At 45.1% G+C, this 20,951-nt stretch overlaps 1 protein-coding gene across 1 annotated transcript in view; it reads right to left on the reverse strand.

Moving 5' to 3' along the window:
• DDX10 (DEAD-box helicase 10) overlaps positions 1-20,951 on the reverse strand; it is a 210,116-nt gene that overhangs the window by 180,257 nt on the left and 8,908 nt on the right. Inside the window, exons 5-9 of the mRNA XM_063127078.1 lie at positions 19,806-19,926; positions 18,504-18,693; positions 7,966-8,092; positions 5,499-5,661; positions 3,175-3,259 (exon numbers count right to left, since the gene is read on the reverse strand). Of these exons, the coding sequence (XP_062983148.1) occupies positions 3,175-3,259; positions 5,499-5,661; positions 7,966-8,092; positions 18,504-18,693; positions 19,806-19,926 (686 nt within the window). The remainder of the gene's footprint in view (positions 1-3,174; positions 3,260-5,498; positions 5,662-7,965; positions 8,093-18,503; positions 18,694-19,805; positions 19,927-20,951) is intronic.

The raw sequence follows: 20,951 nt of genomic DNA on the forward strand, positions 1-20,951 counted from the left end.
TTGGCTATGGGGCAGTATAAAAGTGAATAATAATAAGACACTTTAATCATTCCTTAAAAATTCAAGGAAGCTTGCGTCTCTATCCCAGTTTTCTAGGTCTCTAGAGACTCCTTGCTGTCACTCTGCTCTGCTGTCATAAGCACCAGAAGCTTAATAAATTAAAGAAGAGATTCTCAGTTTCCTAACAATCAACCAGAGTGTGCTTCAGAAACTGCATACTGCTTATGACTCCCCTCACCTCCGGAATAAGGCATACTGAAATAAGAGCCTAAGTGATTTCTTAACAAGATTTGCAAGAACAAATACTTAATGACAGAATATTTGTATGCAAAACAGATACTAATAACAGGCCCAGTGAAGAGTCTGGAGACAAGAAGCTGCATCATTACCGAAGCTAAGCAGATACGAACCTGATCAGTAATCTGGATGGGAGGCTCGGAGTCCCATGCAAAAATAATATACACATCTAGTAAATATTTTAAAACACAGGCAAAATGTATCCCGGCCTGCTACTAATACGCTATATTAAGGCAAACTGTGTGCTAGGCATACCAACATATTAGATTTAATGGGGGAGGGGGAGTGGAATTTTTTAGATCCTGAAATTGGAATCAACTTTGCCCCATGGGTTGTGATAGTTTTTGAATAATTTAAATCCAGGACCTTTCTGCAATAAGGTATGTGATGCTGGATGAAGTGCTCATCAAGACCAAAAATAGAGAGATAAAGAAACATATTTTCTGTGTGGAAGGAAAAAAAACATGTCTTCACTTCTGCATTTAGGTTGCAAACAAAAGTCAGAGACATGTTCTTACTTGCATTTGCAAGAGAAGCAGCTGGACAGAATGCCAGTGTAACTTTTAGGAAAGCATTTATACACTTTGGTTATCACCGTTACGGCCCTTGTTAGAATGAGTTTAAGTAAGGCATTTCTCACTATCTCCATGAAACATAACTGATCAGCACTCTCAGTTCTTTTCCCTTGTCACATATACAAGTCATCCAAGATGGCTACGCTTCGGCCATTTCGTTCTTTTCTGTTCCACAGTTGCAAGCCAGATCGAATGAAAGCCAAGGCATTCTATCAAATTTAATGCAACACAGGGCTTCTGACAGCCTTCTTCAATCTGGTGCCCTCTGAAAATTTCCGACTACAGCTCCTGTCATCCGCATCAACTATGGCCAATGCATTGTACATAAGAACGTAAGAAGAGCCATACTGGATCAGGTCAGGGTACGTCTAGCCCAGCATTCTGTTCACAGAACACCCAACCAGCTGCCCATAAAAAACAAAACAAAAAAAGCAAGCAGGATGAGTGCAACAGCACCTTGCCAGCTATAATAATCCAAAATATCCAGAGGGTATCATGGTGGGAAAGGCTGTCTTATGACCATTTTCACAACCTATTGTAGTGTATTTGGTACCGTAAGAAATGGCGAGGAGACTTAGGCCTTAGCTAGACCTAAGGTTTATCCTGGGATCGTCCCGGGATCATCCCTGTTCATGTAAATAACACACAGGGGATCCCAGGAGCAGGCAGGGATGACCCCAGGACAATTCCGGGATAAATCTTAGGTCTAGCTAAGGCCTTAGTGAGTTTTCACAGGTCCGTCCAAAACGCACATATATGTGTATCCAATATATTTACACATTTATAGACAAAAAATGTATGTATAGAAGAACATAAGAAGTGCCATGCTGGATCATAAGAAGGGTCCATCTGGTCCAGCACTCTGTTAACACAGTGGCCAACCAGCCATTGACCAGGGATAAACAAGCAGGACACGGTGCAACAGCACCCTCCCACCCATGTTCCCCAGCAACTGGTGCACACAGGCTTATTGCCTCGAAAATTGGAGATAGCACACAACCATCAGGGCTAGTAGCCATTGATAGCCTTTGCCTCCAGGAATTTATCCAACCCCCCTTTTAAGCCATTCAAATTGGTGGCCATCACTACATCCTGTGGTAGTGAGTTCCATAATTTAACTATGCGCTGTGTGAAGAACTACTTCCTTTTATTTGTCCTGGATCTCCCACAAATCAGCTTCATGGGATGTCCCCTTGTTCTAGTATTTTGAGAGAGGGAGAAAAATGTCTCCCTATCCACATTCTCCACACCATGCATAGTTTTGTACATCTCTATCACATCTCCCCTTAGCCTCCTTTTCTCCAAGCTAAACAATCCCAGTTGATGTAACCTTCCTTCATAGGGGAGATGATCCAGCCCCTCAATCATTTTAGCTGCCCTTTTCTGCACTTTTTTCAGCTCCAGAAGCTAATGTAGCCTAACATTCTGAGCAGCTTTTAGCAGGATTCATTCAGCTAACCTGCTCCGGCCCTGGGAGATGCGCTCCGTATGTCTTGGGGACCCAGACCTACAGCCAAGTGGACAACCAGGGTGGATAAAAATCAACAATATTTTTTAAAAATAAAAAAATCAGACTTTTTTTATTTAAATTGGATTTTTTTTATTTAAATTGGATTTTTTTTAATAAAATCCTTTTTGAGGAAAAATCTATCTAAAGATACTTTTCTATTTAAGATACATTATAGTCCAAGGGTTATTCATCATGAAATAAGGATTCGTTTTTAATTATGTAGCATGAGGCTGTTTAATTTTTTTGGTGAATGAATTCCATTAATCCATTCACAATGTCATGCTCTTCCAGAGGTTTATGTAAGATTATTTTTCTTCTTCCAATAAAGTACAGAAGAAAAGTTGTCCAAATATGAATGATTAACCTATTCAACTAGTGATAGTTCACCTAGCAATAATTTCATAATTATCTATCTATGATGTGTTTCTAATAGTATAACCAAATCAGTATTTTTTGATATAACTGTAAAACTAATCTGAAAAGTTGCTATTCTAAAAATGAAACCTTCATCTGGTTGTAAATATTAAGAATACACAAGCAAGAATGAGTCTTTGGTAACTCTGAGTTGTGTAAAATATAGCGATGAAGAGTGCACTTTTTTTGGAGGGGGGTAAGTCACATGATTAAATCGAGTCTTTCTAAGTAGTGATTTAAATCGTGATTTAAATCAAATTGATTTAAAGCAAATCCACCCTGTTAACTGCTTTATAACTTGAAGAGACATGAGCTTTCTTTGTTTATTCTTTCTACCTCCATATATCATCTTTTGTAATCTGTTCAACTGATCCTTACCTGGCCGTTCTCCCAACTCTGTGAATGTACGTATTTGCATCTTCCGGACAGTCAAACTGAATGACCCAGTTCACGGCGGGGAAATCTGTAGAACAGGTGAGGAGGGGACAGATTTTGAGCTCAGAAAGCATGTAACCCCATCCACAAAGAAACAGTTTCTCATCAGGCAGTGTAATTCGCTACACATTTTGCTCTTCAGATCTATTTTAGAGGCACTGTATTCAAACAGACTGTTCACAAAGTAAAATTAATCACATAGCCCAGCTTCATCTATTTGTCAGATGGAACTGAAATTAATAGCATCTTCATTTCCTAAGCAATGATAGTGAAAGGGAACGTAATTTTATACTTGACAAGGAGAGACAGATAATTTGCATTTTGACAAATTCAAAAGTAAGGCTAACCGTCCCATCATTAAGACCAGCAGCCTTTAACCTTCTTATAGACAGGAAATACCCTTAGCCCAAATGAGCAACTCAGGACAATTTTTTAATTTTATATTCTAATATATTTTTTGCAACTAAGATTGTAGTGCCTGAATTTGCTTTCCTTTTCCCCCTCCTCCTCCTCCCTCCCAATCCCTTTTCCTTTTGTGTCATGTCTTTTAGATTGTAAGCCTGTGGGCAGGGACTGTCAAGAAATACTTTTGTAAGCCGCCATGAGATCCTTTTTTGGCTGAATGGCGGCATAAAAATCCTTAAATAAAAATAAAAATAAATATTAGTTTTTCCTTCAGCTTTATCTGACCTTCATTCTTTTTCTATCCCCCTTTTTCTGCCTGTCTCATCTCTCTCCAAAAGGTGGAAAAGCTAGTGCAGCTGACCATCAGGGCAAGAGCGGGCAACCAAAATGGGGTGAGGGGCCGGATGACCACCCACCCACCCAGCCCTCCATGAACAAAATGACACAGGGGTGGAGGCCATGTCCCCTGAGGTAAAATGGGCAGGGCCGTACCACCGTATATTATTGGGTCATCTCAGGCACAGGAACTGACTTTGCTGAACATGAGGCTTCTCCAATGAGAGAAGCAAAGCCCACTGGGAGAAGCAAAGCCTAATGGGAGGAACAAAACCACTTTACCTGCCCCACACCTTCTCCTAGAGGATTGTATCCACATTCTCTTGTATTTTTCATATATTTCACTATCTGGACTCGACAGTCAAAATTCAAGAACTATACAAGAGTGCTTTCAGGCCGGACACATACAGTTATAAGTAGGGATGTTTCGAACGCCCAACTGGGTCCAGATATCCTGCAGAACACCCTCTCCTGCGTCCACCCGCCCAGCCCCAGTTGGGTGCAGCCACCAGCCCATGTGCTGAAATCACGCACATCCCCCTTCCTCCATCAATGGCGGCTGCCAATCACTCACCAGGCCAAGCTGAGCTTCAGGAAGAAGCTTGAGCAGGGGCAAACAGCTGGAGCAATGAGGCAAGCGCTCCCTGAGCCTGGCGCAGGTGAATTCACCCACCCCTAGTTATAAGGAACTGCTGGTCAGAGACAAAATGCTTTCGTCAGCCTTTCCCAACCCTAAGTACACAGGCATTGCTGGACTACAACCCCCACCCTCAAGAGGTCATACTGGTTGGAGAAGGTGGAAATTGTAGTCCAACATCTGGGGATCCAAAGGCTGGATAAGACATTGTATGCCCCGGCCGTGGGCTTTCAGGGTTTTTTCAGGGTTACCAAAGAGACAAAAAGTAGCCAGACTCATAGATTTGCTTACAAGGAGACTGATTTATTGGTATATTTCAGCACTTTTCAGGCATATTCCAATAAAAGTGGACCAGACTGTGAAAGCTTCCTGCACAAAAGACCCTTCAGCAAAATCTGGACCCCCACACCTGGGCACAAGAACAATTATTGCATAACTGAACTTGGCATTGCTGCCAAGTTAAGCTTAAGTGATTAATTGCATGTAGTTAATAACAAAGCAGCTCTTCTCATCATAAGAATCTATAGCATAAGTCTAGTTAGTTGTGATAAACAAGGCACAACTTGGCATTTCTTTGGCACACATAAGCATCCCCTTCACCCAGGTGCACTTACTAATTGGATAAAGAGGCTGGATGTCACCTCATTAGAGCCTCCAGATACAGTACCAGGCTACACAGATAAGACACTTGCTGTTCTCATGAGATCACTGTAATTGTGCTTTTGACTCATCTTTCCAAAAACACAAAGGAATGTTGCTGACTGGTACAGAAGGCAATAACAATTTGCTAGCTTAGAAGCAGAAGCAGCCATGGGGTTTGCAATCCTCCAGGCCATACAGTCATCCTTAAACTTTATATGAACATGCAGGAAACGGAGAGGCTACGTACCCAGCCCCCGAGCTGCAAGATCCGTAGCAAAGAGAACTGCCGATTTCTTGCGCACAAAATCGTTGTAGACCTCCATTCTTTTCATCTGTTGCTGCTTGCCATGAAGAGCCAGCATAGGAAGCCCAGGCCGAAGTCGGCAGAACACTCTAAACAAATACTGAACCTAGAAGCCAAGATTTAGATTGTTATGTACTTTGGGGCAAGACCTGTCTTTTGCTTATGTAACTCTGTAAAGTACCATGTACCATCAACCTTCCCCAACCTATTGCTCTCCAGATGTGTTGAACCACAATTCCTATCATCCCCAGCCAGCCTTCCAGGCTGGAGAAGCCTAATGTACATCAATATATAGGGCCAAACTATATTATGCAGGATGTCCTTGACTATTAGGGCTAGCTTCCAAATTGAGCGAGGTACTGGTTCCCCTCTATTTGGCACTGGTAAGGCCTCGTCTTAAGTACTGTGGCCAGTTCTGGGCACCACACTTCAAGAAGGATGCAGACAAGCTGGAGGGGGTTCAGAGGAGGGCATGTTTAGCCTTGAGAAGAGATGACTGAGGGGAGACATGACAGCATTCTTCATGTAGTGAAAAGTTTTCATACGGAGGAGGGCCAGGATCTCTTCTTAATCATCCCAGAGTGCAGCACATGGAATCATGGGCTCAAATTACAGGAAGCCAGATTCTGGCTGGACATCAGGAAAAGCTTTCTGATGTCCAGCCAGTATGACAATGGAACCAATGACCTAGGGAGGCAGTGGGCTCTCCCACCCCAGAGGCCTTCAAGATGCAGCTGGACAGCCTTCTGTCAGGGATGCTTTAAGGTGGATTCCTGCATTGAGCAGGGGGCTGGACTCGCTGGCCTTATAGGCCCCTTCCAGCTCTACTATTCTATGGTTCTATGACTGGAACGCCCAGCGCTTTCATTTCTACTCTATAGCAGCCAGAGGACTTGGGATTTGATCAGTTCTAGACCAGGAGCTAAAAGCTTGCTCAACCCTTTACCACTGACAGGCAATTTATGTGAACCACCCAGAGACCTTCGGCTATGGGGCGGTGTATAAATGCAATAAACAAACAAATAAATAAATTACATCATTCCTGGAGCCTCCATTGTCGCTCACAATGGACGCTCCGGAACAGTCCGGAGGGCTGCCGGGTGCATGTTCACCATGCTGGCACTCAACCTGTGGGTCTGCAAATGCATCAGAGGTGCCCGACTGGGTCTCAGGGGCAGACGTGGGGGAGCCCATCAGACTTCCAGGCCTGGTCGGGCACCTGCCACATTCCTAAGAATGCTACGTCCCTCCTCTATGCTTAGCACAGAACACAGTGCGCTAGCGGAGGGGCAGTTTTTCCCTTCCTTCCTCTACAGCCCCCAGCCAAGCTATTTATTCATTTACAACATTTCTATAAGTGCAGGCTGGTAGCTCCAATGTCAGTGGGGTGGGGAATCTGCTCCAGGTTTTAGTCAGAACCAGTCTGAACTCTTAAGGGTCCAAGTTCCATTGGCTATAACTGAAAATCTGCAAATCCCCCCTTCACACACTGCATCATTCCTGTACACACAGACACAGAAGTGAGACCCGCCCACCCGCCACCAACATGTAATATGTGAGTTGGCTCTTCAGCCTAGCTGTCACATACAACAGATATCGTGGTAATTCTGTGCTTGGCCAGCACCACTTTAAACTTCAGGGAAGAGCCCAAATGAACAAAAAACACCTACACAGACACATGCTCCCTTGAACATAGAAAACTAGGAGCCAAACAACATATTTACACTAAGCACACTTTAATTTTAATTTTTAAAGTGTACTTCAACTGACCACTTTTATTTTAAAGAAAAAAGCAACCATAGGCTCCCAAATCCAGAACAGGTTGCCGAACCAGCTGGTTTCATTCGGAAGACGGCACTCCATGGATGCTATTCAAAAGGTGCAGTTTACTGCTAACAGCACTGTTGGGGGTAAATAACAGCTGGAGAGGAATGTTTTCAAAAGCAAACCAGAACAGAGACACAGTCCAAACCAGGGGCCCCGTGGCTGCTATTTGTTCAAAATAAAAGCGGCCAATTTAAAGAGTGGTTGGTATTTTTTAAAATGTGTTTATCAGAATAAGTAGTTCAGATTCTACCCTAGCTTTCTCTCTTTCCTACCCTTCTCTCTTGACGAGCTGTAGATTAGTTATCTGTGAATAGGACCTCTGAGATACAGATAGGGATTGGAGAACTTCTTTCAGTTCACACAGTGATATGAACATACAACATTTGCACTTCCCAAAACAATGTGCAAATTGGAGCACAGTTGTCTTCCCATATTGGCACTCTCCAGATTATGATGCAATTCCACCAACCAAAAATGCATACAGAAACACGCATATTAGGGATATGCATACAAAAATGCATACAGAAACACACAAAAGATTTTTTTTTATAAACTGAAGAACAGGAATATCAGTATGCAATACCTCTTTACAGCTTGCAAAAAATACAATACTCTTCTTATTCAGGTGAGTTTTCAAAAACGAGTACAACATACTGACTTTTTGAGGCAGTTCACAAACAGTGTAGTTCTGTTCCAAAGTTGCTGGAGTACTAAAAACAGAAAAGTCATATTATAATCATAAATACCATTACTAGCTACTGTAATGATGATGATGTCACATTTGCACCCCAACTATCAACTAATGCTGCTCAAGGAAGCTAACAGCATTAACAAAACTACAAACACTGTATCATCAATAAATTAGCAATAAAATACAACATAAAAAAGGATAAAGCCAAGTCAGGTAAGACATTAATAAAATCAATACAAACAGGCAGTTAAAACCAATCATGATATTTATAGGTCAGTTAGTGGGTCAAAGGATGTTTGAAATAAAAATGAATTTGTCTGTGGGCAGACGATCACTCAAAGCTAGCTAGACCTTTCCTGAAAAGGAGCTCCAGAGCCCGAAGGTAGCCACCGGGGAGGTCCTCTCTTGAGTTCCCACCAAAAGCCCTTCAGTTGTTAGCAAGATACAAAGTACGCCCTATCTTGAAGATCTTAAAACCTGGACAGGCTTGTTTGGGAGAATGCTGTCTTTCACATAACCTGGTCCCACGCATGCCGGGCTATGTACTGTAGGTCATAACCAGCACACTGACACATTAAGTAAGGATCATGGACAAGGAATGTAATTTTCACTACATCCAACTGAGGGTAGCAGGAGATAAATCAGCCATAATTCCCTGTCCTCTCTTCCTTCTAATTCCTTCCAAGAACATAAGAAGAAATGTGCTAGATCACAACAAAGTCCTATCTAGTCTAACATACGGCCTCTGATAGTGGAGGTAAAATATAACCATCATGACTAGTAGCCATTGATAGCCTTATCCTCCATCAGTAGGATTCTCCCACTCCCATTCAAAGAGTAGCCGTTTGACTGGCATGCATGGGATGTTTCTCATTGATCACCATGATTTGATAGTAACCAATGTCAGGCAAAATCAGTCTTGTACCATAAAGATGCAGGTGGACAGCATCTTCTTCTAACCATGTCATGATCCTGCTACCAAGAACATAGCTTTCAAATGGGAACCAGAAATCAACGGCTGTGATCCTGTTTGGATGTAATAGTGGCATCTGGCAGGAAATCATGGGTTAATTAACCCATGAATTGTGGGGACGCACACCACACCCAAGCCACTTTCTGTTTCCATTGGTGGTCCCCTGCATGCAAAATATGTGGTCTTCACTGAGCTATAGCAGAAAGCCCCACCACAACCCAGTTTGCAAAGCGGAATTAAACATAGATGCATTCTAAACAGATTCTGTGTTTGCATGCACAACAACATTGTTGAGATACACAACCAACATCTTAAATTCAAGTTGGGGGTTAAAAGAAGAAGGTGCAGCTATCCTGCTTCCCAAACTATGTAAAATGCTTCATTATATCCTTCCACTGTTGAAATGCAGGTTGCTTACCTGTAACTGTAGTTCTTCGAGTGGTCATCTATGCATTCACACATATGGGCTTTGCGCCTGCGCAGAGACCAGACCGGAACCTTCTCTAGCTGAGTGGAACGTTTTTGGCGGGAACCCCTCCCCCCACGCTACCGCGCATGTCCATGGGGTTCCCGCCCTTACCTCAGTTTACAGGAGTCCGACGTTGTGCCCCCATAAACATGAGTGTAAATAAAGTAAAGTACATTCCACAATAAAACAGTGTCATTTGTAAGTCTCACACCACCAAGTGGGGATGGTGGGTGGGTTGTGTGAATGCATAGATGACCACTCGAAGAACTACAGTTACAGGTAAGCAACCTGCATTTCTTCTTCGTGGTCTCTATGCATCACACATATGGGCGAATAGCGAGCTGACATACCTTTGGAGGTGGGTTGGTGCATCATCTGAAGATCTCTGAAAGCACAGTCCTCCCAAACGAGCAGTCCTGCCTCGCACGGGTGTCCAAACTGTAGTGCTTGACAAACGTGGATGGAGTGGACCACGTTGCGGCTCTACAGACTTCTGCCAAGGGAACACCTCTGGTGAAGGCCACCGATGTTGAAACAGCTCTGGTGGAATGAGCCGTCACAGGTTTCACTAACTCTAATTTAGCAATAGAGTAGGCCAATTCTATTGTCTCCACTATCCAGCGTGACAGTCGTTGGCAGGAGACAGGGAGTCCCTTAGAAGGCTCACCATAACAAATAAACAGTTGCTTTGTCTTTCTAAATGTCTCTGTCCTGTCTTTGTAAAAAGCAAGAGCCCTTCTTACATCGAGAGTATGCAAAGAAGACTCAAGAGGTGTAGTTGGATTAGGAAAGAAAGCAGGTAAAGAAATATGCTGGGACAGATGAAAAGTAGACACTACCTTAGGCAGGAAGGCTGGGTCTGTGCGTAGCACAACCTTGTCCTTATGAAAGATAGTGTATGGAACATCTATCCTAAGAGCTTTAAGCTCACTTGCACGTCTTGCTGATGTGATGGCTACTAAAAAGACAGTCTTTAAAGTAAGCAGCCTAAGGTCCGTCGAAGCCATGGGCTCGAAGGGCTTGCGTGTCAATGCTTGCAGCACAACTGACAGGCTCCAAGGCGGCACGATAGTCTTCACAGTCGGTATCGTGTTCTTCAGACCTTTCAGAAATTTCTTGGTTGTTGGATGGGTAAAAGGTGTAAAACCATCCACACCCCGGTGAAAAGATGTAATCGCAGCAAGGTGAACCCTGATGGATGCGAGCTTAAGTCCCTGCTGGAAAAGTGTCAATAAATAATTAAGGATGAAGGGCAAGTGGCAAGATTCTGGTGTTTGATCTTGTGCTGAAGCAAAGTTCCGAAATCTTTGCCACTTTGCTGCATAAGTTTTCCTAGTGGAAGGCTTTAGTGCTGCCAATATAATGTGATCCACAGTCAAAGTTCTAGTTGCAGAGGAGGAGTTGTTGTTATCCTCCATGCAGTCATCTTGAGGGTCGACAGATCTGCGTGTCGAACCCTGCCCTGGTGTCGAGACAGTAACTTCGGTGTCGACGGGAGCCTGATGTAATCCCCTCTCGATAACCGAAGAGCGTGTGAGAACCACGTCTGTCGAGGCCACCACGGCGTGATCAGGATGCAATCGGAGTTGTCCATCTGGATCTTGGCTATCACTCTTGTCAACAGTGGAAAGGGAGGAAACATGTACAGGAGATTTCCTCTCCAAGTTCTGGTGAAAGCGTCTCCTAGAGAGCGCTTTCCTCTTCCTGCCCTGCTGCAAAACTTGGCGCAGACTGCGTTGTCCTCGGTAGCGAAGACATCGACAACAGGGCGGCCCCAGTACCGAAAAAGGCTTTCCCGCACTTCGACGTCGAGCTCCCACTCGTGGTTGACATGGAAGGATCTGCTGAGAGAGTCCGCAAAGACGTTCTCCTTGCCGGCTACATGGATCGCAGTCAGGTAAGTCCTTCTCTTTATGCACCAGTTCCATATCCTGAGTGCAGAACGGTTCAGGGGGTGTGATCTTGTTCCACCCTGCCTGTTGATGTATGCCACTACAGTAGTATTGTCTGTCGCGATCAAGACATTCTTGCCCTCGATCATCTGTGCAAATGCTTTTACTGCATTTTCTACTGCCAGGAGTTCGAGATGGTTGATGTGATGCTCCCTCTGTGATCGAGACCAACGACCCTGAGAGGTTAAGGAGCTGCAATGGGCTCCCCATCCTTCTAAGGATGCATCCGTGGTGATCGTTACCGAAGGCGCCTGTTGTTGGAATGGAACGCCTTCGATAAGAGTCGACATCGAGAACCACCATTTCAGCGATGCCCTGACTTGCTTCGGTAACGAAAGGTAAGTTCTTCGAGCATTGAGCCTGAGATCGAAAGTTCTTAAAAACCAGGCCTGCAATACCCTCATTCTGAGTCTTGCAAACCTGATGACTGCCGTAGTGGCTGCCATCAGGCCTAATAGTCTCTGGACTGTCCAAGCCAATACTTTCCGCCGGCTCTCGATGTCGATGGCTAACTGCTGCAAGGTGTTTGCCCTGGTTAAAGGTAAGTATGCTCTCCCGTCCCGAGAGGATAGGGTTACCCCTATGAAGTCCAATCTCTGCTGTGGAGTCAAAATGGACTTTTCGTGGTTGACCCACAGCCCCAACGAGTCCAACAGGTTGAGGGTGGTTAGTATATCCGACTGGAGCGCCTCGCTGCTGTCCGCTACGAGAAGCCAATCGTCCAGGTACGGATAAACACAAATGCCTTTCTGCCTTAGGTGGGCGCATACCACCGCCATAACCTTCGTGAAGACCCTCGGCGCCGTGGCCAATCCGAACGGAAGAACGGTGAACTGGTACTGGGACACTCCGATCGAAAACCGAAGGTAAGCTTGATGCGACTTCCTGATGGAAATGTGGAAGTACGCATCCTTCAGATCCACCACTGCAAACCAAACTCCTTTCTGTAGAAGCTGCAGAATTGAAGTAACCGTTGTCATACGGAACTTCCTCGGGGTGATGAACTTGTTCAGCTGTCTTAAGTCCATGATCGGTCGAAGACCTCCATCTTTCTTCGGGACCGTGAAGTAACGAGAGAAAAATCCCTGATTGAGTTCCTCTGCAGGCACGGGAGAGATGGCTCCCTTCGATAGTAAGGTCTGTACCTCGAGCAGCAGAGGAGGGGATGGAGTCGTTGCTTTCACGCCGGAAAAGGGAGGGAGGGCATCGAGCTCGATGGCATAGCCCGAGTTGATGATAGTGAGCACCCAGGAGTCTGTTGTTATTAACTCCCATTGATGGTAATGGGGTGCTAGGCGGTTCGCAAAAGGGGGTGGATCTGGAGCCGAGGAGTCAAACCCGCTGCTTCTTAGAGAAGTCGGGCTGACGCTTTTCCTGTTGGAAACGGCTCTGATAAGGCCGCTTCCTTTGAAGTTGTTGCTGCTGCTGCCTTGGTTGCTGGTATTGGGGCCGTTGTTGTTGTGGAGGAGGTCTTATCCATCTCCTCTGTCGGTATTGAGTCTGTGGAGGAGGAGCAGTAAACCCCATCTTTTTGGCTGTTGTTCTCGCCTTGTAGATAGAGTCCAGCGTCTCGTCGGTCTTTGTATTAAATAGACCTTCGCCATCGAATGGCATGCTCTCTATCCTCCCTTTCGTTTCTTGAGTAAGATTGGCTGATCTGAGCCAAGCGTGCCTCCTCAAAGAAATGGCCCCCATCATCGACTTTGAGTGGCAATCCACCTGATGTCGAGCGGTAGACAATTGCTGCCTTGCTATGGCTGTCGCTTCATTCTGGAATACTCTTGCGAGCTCCTTCTTATCCTCCGGAAGATGTTCGCATAGAGAACCCATCTTTTCCCAAAGGAAAATCTGATATCTCGCCATCGTTGCCTCGTACACCGATGCTCTGATACCCAAAGATGAAGACGAGTAAACTCTCCTGCCAGTTTGGTCCAATTTCCTCCCCTCTCTATCGACAGGTGCAGAATGAGTCTTTTGTGACTGTCCCTGTGCCGATTCCACTACAATGGAATTCGGCTTAGGATGTTGAAGCAAAAATTGTGCATCCTCTTCCTTAACTTTATAGAGTGTCTCCAATCTCTTTGATGTTGCCTGTGTCACTGCAGGGGTTTTCCATGACAGTTGAGCCGTTTGCTTCAAGGCTTGAGGAACAGGAATGGCCAAACGTTGGTTCGTTGTCGACTGAAAGACATCATAAATTGGGTCGACTACCGATTCATCTGTTTCCTGTATGTCAAGTCCCAATGCTCTGGACATCCTAAGCATATGGTCCGAAAAACGAACCATATCGTCCGAAGGAGAGGACGGGTCTGTATCGTCGATTGCATCGTCAGGTGAAGGGGCAGCTGGAGCAACTGAATGTTCAGATTCAGAATCGGAAGGATAGTTATCCTCTGGTGATGATAACGTCACCACTTGCAGACCATGCTGTTCGTCTTGCGGTAGCACAGTAGCGGATGCAGCAGAAGGTATTGCTTGCTGTGCACGGTGTCGAGGCGTCGATACCGTCGACATTAACTGAGCGGATGGAGAAGGCAGAGGCAACTGGCAGACTCTTGTTGTTGGAGGAGGCTGTGCATAATAACCTTCCTGCTGGTAGTAACCTTGATCCCCTTGAAAATATTGTTGAGGACGGTATCTTTCCCAGTCATAAGTGCTGTATCTAGGCTGGGAATCAGAGTACTGCGATGCTCTGTCCCAATCTGTTCTTGAGGTCCGTCTTGGGGAAGGCTGTACAAGTTCTTGCGGCCTCATAGGTTGCCGAGCAGACGTTACCGACACTGAATCCCGAATTTCACCCTCGGACAAACTTGGAGGACATGTCGGTACCGTGGCCGTCGGTACTGACATAGATCTCGGTACCGAAGGTGACCTCGGTATCGAAGTGGTCGGTACGGCAGGAGGTGTGGAATGGCTCTTGGCCGATTCCCGATGTCGAGGTGACGGTACGGTGGATTTCTCCACATCCCTCTTTTTCTTCTTCTTCTTTTTCTTCTCCGGCTCAGAAGAAGATATCAGAGTTCTGGCTGATTTTGGGATTGTCTTAGCCATAGAACTCGATAAAGACCGACCAGGCGTGAGGGGTATCTCAGCCCTATTTGCTCTGGTCTGCACTTCAGTGCTATGGTCTGACGGTTTCTCCGCAACAGTCTTTGTAACTGCCGTTTTACGGGCAACAGACTTATGAACCGCCGTTCTTTCCATCGAAGAGGCCTCTGTGGCCTTGAGAGCCTTCTCCCAAAGTACGGAGCGGAGTCGGTCTGCTCGGTGTTTTCTGGTTTGTTTGGTAAAAGACATACAATGGTGGCAGGTCTCTACCACATGTCCCTCTCCCAAACAGATAATGCACAAAGAATGGCCGTCAGACGGAGGGAGCTTAGCTCCGCACTTGACGCACTTTCTAAATGGTGCTTTGATTGCCATAAAGGCCTCACACGACCGAAGTCGCTGAGGAGAAATCTAACTACAAAAATATTTTTTTTTTTTTTTTTTTTATATAGATAAAGAGAGAAAAAGGACGAAAAAGAAGAAAGCTGAAGAAAAGGTAAGTTAGAAAAGTATTTTAAATAGATCAACAGAGAAAACGCTAGAGGTAAAGTTTTTCGGTCTAGGCACAACGCGGACGACGAAGAACTGAGGTAAGGGCGGGAACCCCATGGACATGCGCGGTAGCGTGGGGGGAGGGGTTCCCGCCAAAAACGTTCCACTCAGCTAGAGAAGGTTCCGGTCTGGTCTCTGCGCAGGCGCAAAGCCCATATGTGTGATGCATAGAGACCACGAAGAAGAACCTGAAACCATTAAAAAAATATCTGCAGTGTTTTATTTAAGATGTTACTGGCATTACAGAAATTGCAATGTTCTGTAATGATTTGATTCAGCCCATTGCTCTGTGAATTAAGCAACTGACATTGCTGCCTTGTACTAATTCTGCTTAGAATTTTTCCCCCCTGTTCTGGTAAACCAATGAAATACTATTTCTCAAGGCAGTAATTCCTGTTGAGAAAGAAAGGCTCCATTTACTTCTGTTCCTTTTTATTGTCTAACTCTAGCTGCTGGAATGTTTCAAGAGAGAAAGTGGAGGTCGATCAAAAAGACAATCATCTTTTCTCATCAGGAAGAGGAAGAAAAAGCCCTGCAAGCACATGTATAAAGTCAGAAATCAGAAGTCTAAGTGCCTATTGTTATGTTTTAGACAAGCATGGATGGAGAAATAGACGTGTAGGGGTAGATTTGGTCAGCCAGGCCATTTTCTCTGGCCCCAGCAGCCAAGTCGAATTTCAATCAAGGTACAATAACAGATCTCTCACATTTTGATGTTACAACTCTTTCTGAAAGAGCAACGTAAGATTATCATCATCATCATCATCATCCCACCTGGCACCAACATTGAAACCTTTTCGGCGCCAGGTTAAAACTTTTCTCTTTTCTCAGGCATTTAGCAATATGTGATGAGCTTTACTGATCCTAGATTTGTTTTCAAAGCTGTTTATAGTTGTTTTAAATGTATGTTTCTGTGTATGCTGTATGTTTTTGCGGTTTTAAATTTTGTATATTGTTTTTAAGTGTTTTGATCTTATGTGAACCGCCCAGAAAGCTTCAGCTATGGGGCGGTATACAAATAATAATAATAATAATAATGCATCAGTGCTTGAAATGCTTTGCAAACACTAACTCTGCAATCCTTACAACCCTTTGAGCTATAGTCAGTATTACTGAAGGGCCGAGGCTAAAAGAACTGGGACAGAATAACCTTAAGTGGGAAGGAGCTATATAGCTCAGTTGGTAGAGCACCTGCTTTGCATACAGAAGGCCCCAGGTTCAACCCGCAGCATCTCCAAGTGGGGCTGGAAAAACTCCTGCCTGAAACCCCGGAGAGGTGCTGCCAGTCAGTGCCAACAACACAGGGCTAGATGGTCTGACTCAGTAAAGGCAGCTTCTTATGTTATTAAGCACTGCCTTCAATTCAATCAACATCTCAGGTCCTGTTCTCCTCCCTGCCTCTGACTCATTTCTCCCCACTCTTCTTCAGTCTATTTTTCTCTTTCATCCCAGATCACCAACACACACAGACAAACACTCGTGTTCTCACATAACACACACCCAAATCACCCTCATCCATACACACACACACACACACACACGCCATGTATGCGTTGGGGAACAGCTATAGCTCAGTGGTGGAGCATCTCCTTTGCATGCAGAACATCCCAGGTTCAATCCCCGATGTCTCCAGACAGGGCTGGGAAAACTCCTGCCTGAAACCCTGGAGAGCCACTGCTGCCAGTCAGAGTCGACAATACTGGGTTAGATGTACCAAGGGTCTGACTCAGTATAAAACAGCTTCCTATATCCCTACCATGCATACATGCAGGTACTCATTCCTTCATTATATTTTTATACCGCCCCGTAGCTGAAACTCTCCGGGAAGCTCACAAACATTAAAAACCATTAAAATATATAATAAAATATATAAAAACCATTTACATAAAGACAGAAAAACAGATCGCACGCACAACAAACAACATACATCTAAAAATAATGTTTAAACCATCAGCCAACGACAATCCAGAACCTGATTAAAAACTTGTTATATACTGCCAAATGCCTGAGAGAAGAGGGCAGTTTTAACCCAGTGCTGAAAATATAACAATGTTGGCTCCAGGCAAGCCTCAGTGGGGAGATCATTCCATAATTGAGGGGCCATCACCAAGAAGGCCACCCTAGGAACACAGAGTTACAGTCCAACCTGAACCAGCTGCACTCAGAAGAATGTAGGTCGATATATTGACGTTTTCCGGCACAGTGGCAGCAAGGCCATGTTGGTCAACACACTCATCTTGTTGCCAATGTGGGAGAGTCTTCCTCAGAAACTTGTTCCCAATAATCCAAACAGACCTTAAAAAGAGCACAGCTAGCCAACACAGCTCATGAACTCAAATCAAGCTTGGAGATCAGGCATGGGGAAGCCTGTGATCCAGACATTGTTGGACAACAGCTTCCAGAAGCCCCAGCTACCATGGTCAAAGGTAATGAAGGATTGGAGCTGCCATTAGTCATGCTTACAATAGACCTATTGAAATCAACAGGTCTTAATTTAGCCATGACTAACTGGCACCCCATTGGTTTCAATAGGTCTACTCGAAGTATGACTAACTCTGGATCCAACCCAAGCTTGAGCTGTAGTATAACATCTGGAGGATGACAAGGTCCCCACTCCATTGTAGACCAACATCATCATCACCCAGAACTGAGGCTATGTATGGAGTAGGAAACTGGGTAAACAGAAAAGCCTATCACACACTTGAGAATCATGGACACTCCAGCATGATGTGATCAGTAGTGGGTGGGATGCATGCCCAGGGGTGGGACACTTAGAAGTGAAACCCACTGCTTTCAACAGAACTTACTAGGGTTACAATCCTAAGTATGCATACTTGGAAGTCTGCATTGTGCCTTCAGCTGTCCGACTGGTAATTAACTGGATTGTAACAGGGTATCCTGCACTTCCTATTTTCCTGTCACGCACAGAAGCCTCTGAGATAGGGTGGGCTGGATCAAATAAAAAAATTACTTGGGCTGGCTTTTGTCAGCCGCACAGTTAAGCTCGTTTCGCCTATTTTAAATTGGCTGTTTTATATACTTACGTTTAGCTCTCGGCTCCCTGCCTGAAGGCCAAAAAGTTATATATCAAAGCGATTTGTAATACAGACACATACAATTCTTGAAATAATGGAGCAGGACTTGAAGCAAGGAGATCTATGACCACAGTTTGATTAAACAGATTAATTCTCTTTTCTGAGTGTGGGCATGCGTGTGTGAACAGGAGTGTGCACGCATGTATGCATGTTGCGAGAGAGGGTGTGTGTGTGTGTGTGTGTGTGGTGTGTGTGTGTGTGTGAGAGAGAGAGAGAGAGAGAGAGAGCACATTTTCTGATCTGCTTCATCACAAGCATATCCTGAGGTTAGATAATAGCACTCTCCCTCTTCCCTTGTGAATTTATTCCACTGAGCTCTAAAACGACAGGAGTTTTCCTACCTGAACTTTGCTTTTTCGTGCACCCAAACATATTCCGGATCTTTCAAGCTCAGCCGGGCCAGGTCCTTCACAGATTTGGTTTGCGTGGCCGAGAAAAGCAGCGTTTGGCGTTTCTTGGGAAGGTTTTCTACAATCGCATTCATCGTCTCAGCAAAGCCCATGTCCAAAATTCTGTCGGCTTCATCTAGTACTGGAATGAGAAAAGGCCGGCTGGAGGGAATTGGATTTTCGATCTAAAGCTTTCTAACCTTCAGACAGAAGGCAAGACTAATTTCTACACTGATACTGTGGGCTTATCCGCATGAAACTCATTGCTCCAAAATATACAGGAGAATGAAGATTGTGTTTCTTCTTAATCCCTACGGTTTCCATTCCCATCCTATTGACTTATAGCACCGGTTGGAACATGGCAGGCTTTTTCCCAATTTAGGGCCTGTTTTGTATCATGGCTCCAGCATTCAGCTGTAATCAGGACACTGATTCGTAGAACCATAAAGTTGGGAGCGATCTTGGGGATCTTCTAGTCCAGGAGGGAAGCGCAGACCCAGGGGTCAAATCTGACCCTCGTGGAGTCTGCAAAAGCCCACGCCTTCTCATCTCTACCCAAGCCAAGGGAAGAGATCAGGACTCAGTTGGGCTCCAGATCTCAATGGACCAAAATGTCAGTTTGGAGCTGCCTACGGATCCGGCCAATGTTTTATTTATTTATTACATTTCTATACCGCCCAATAGCCGGAGCTCTCTGGGCGGTTCACAAAAATTAAAACCATTCAAAGTATAAAACAACAGTATAAAACCATAATATAAAATACAATATACAAATGTTCACTGCTTTCAGCTCTCCTGGCTAGCAAGTGGGCTGACGGACTGCACAATCTTACTAGTGCTTTCTGAGAAGTCCCATTGCATTCAGCTGAGCTTACTCCCAGGTAACTGCGCATAAGACTGCAGACAGAGCTACAGCTGCCATCCTTATGAGCGCCTAGAGCTGGGTCTGCTCCCCTGGAACCTTCCCTTACCACTAGAGATCCTCCATCCGCAGTCAGGACAGGACGCTTTACCCCCTTGGCCATGGAACTGGCTCCAGACAGGGATTCCTGGCCTTCAAGCTGCTACAAAAAAGGATCAGGGGGAAGATGCTTCTTTTCAGAAAGGCTGTAAAAGTCTAGACAGCACTGCTGGAAGCTTTAACAGAACTGAAGGTCAGAGCAATGGTTTCCAACGCAAGCGTTTTGAACAGAAGTCCACAACTGAATTCCCATTAATCCTGCAAATGGTTTCAAACTAACATCTTATGCTTACTCAGCATTTGCAGATTAGAGGCATGGAAATACGACGTTTCGTCCATGTGCTGCAAAAGTCGACCGGGAGTACATATGAGTATATTTATATTGTGGATTCTTTCCGATTCTTGTTTCAAGTCCTGAAATATCAGACAGATTTTGGGGGGTTAGGATTGATCAGGTCAGAAGATATACCTCCCACATGGAGAGTTCTATAGAAGGCAAGGTGCAGCAGGTCACAGCACAGATGCGGCCACTTCCCCCATGTGACTGCCAGCTGTGCATGCGCGTGCCTTGTGGTGACATGGAGACACTCATTGGAGCTGCACGTTGAGCCACAGCACGCAGAAAACTCTCAAGATGGAACAGCCTCCAATCTGGGGCATTCCTGAGCACATGCCACATCACAGTTTGCTTACACGCACTGGACCTTTCTAGAATCAAAACATTTCCAGGAAAGGCTTTAATGCAGGGGTGTGGAACCTATGGCCCATGGAGGTTCCACATGAGGCCTGCAGAGCCTGAGTTCCAGGCTTTGCCCTCTGGAAGTATCTACACTGCTAACTTGGGTCAGGTTGGAGATAAAAGCAGGGATGCAGTCCAAGGGGATTCAGCCAGTGCTGGGACGAACGGCCGCTTTTCCTATCACTGGTTGAGTCTTCCTTCACACACCAACAGGGACAGAGCAAGGCATGTGGCAGAGGCGCTAGCTGCTTCCCCTTTTCTGTGCTTTGAGAGGCAGGCCTCTCTCAGCAGGGAGAAAGGGAAAATGGGTAAGGTGGGCGCAGTGGCAGGCCTTTTGGAAGAATATTGTGATCTGGAGGGTGTAGTGGTGTATAACAGTGGTTCCCCCATTGGCTAAATGTTGAGCCGGTATTCCCGCACTGTGTGTCTTCCCCGCCTTTAATATTCCCATGAAAATATTAAGGGAGGCGACCAGGGTAGCCCGATGCACAGATAAAGTAATCAAAGATGCTAGCTGTGGGAAGTGATAAGCCGATAACCCAAGAAAAATATATGTAACCTTGCAGGTAAGTAGTTACTAGCTAGTTTGTCAATTCACAGGTATAGGTAGGTGCGGACTGGTGTGGTATAAAAAGCCCCAGGGAGTTCACAAAGACAAATGTATCCATGGGAAGGGAGCCAACACACACCAAGGCTGACT

The sequence above is a fragment of the Elgaria multicarinata genome, chromosome 5, assembly GCF_023053635.1.
Source record: "Elgaria multicarinata webbii isolate HBS135686 ecotype San Diego chromosome 5, rElgMul1.1.pri, whole genome shotgun sequence".
Lineage (NCBI taxonomy): Eukaryota > Metazoa > Chordata > Lepidosauria > Squamata > Anguidae > Elgaria > Elgaria multicarinata.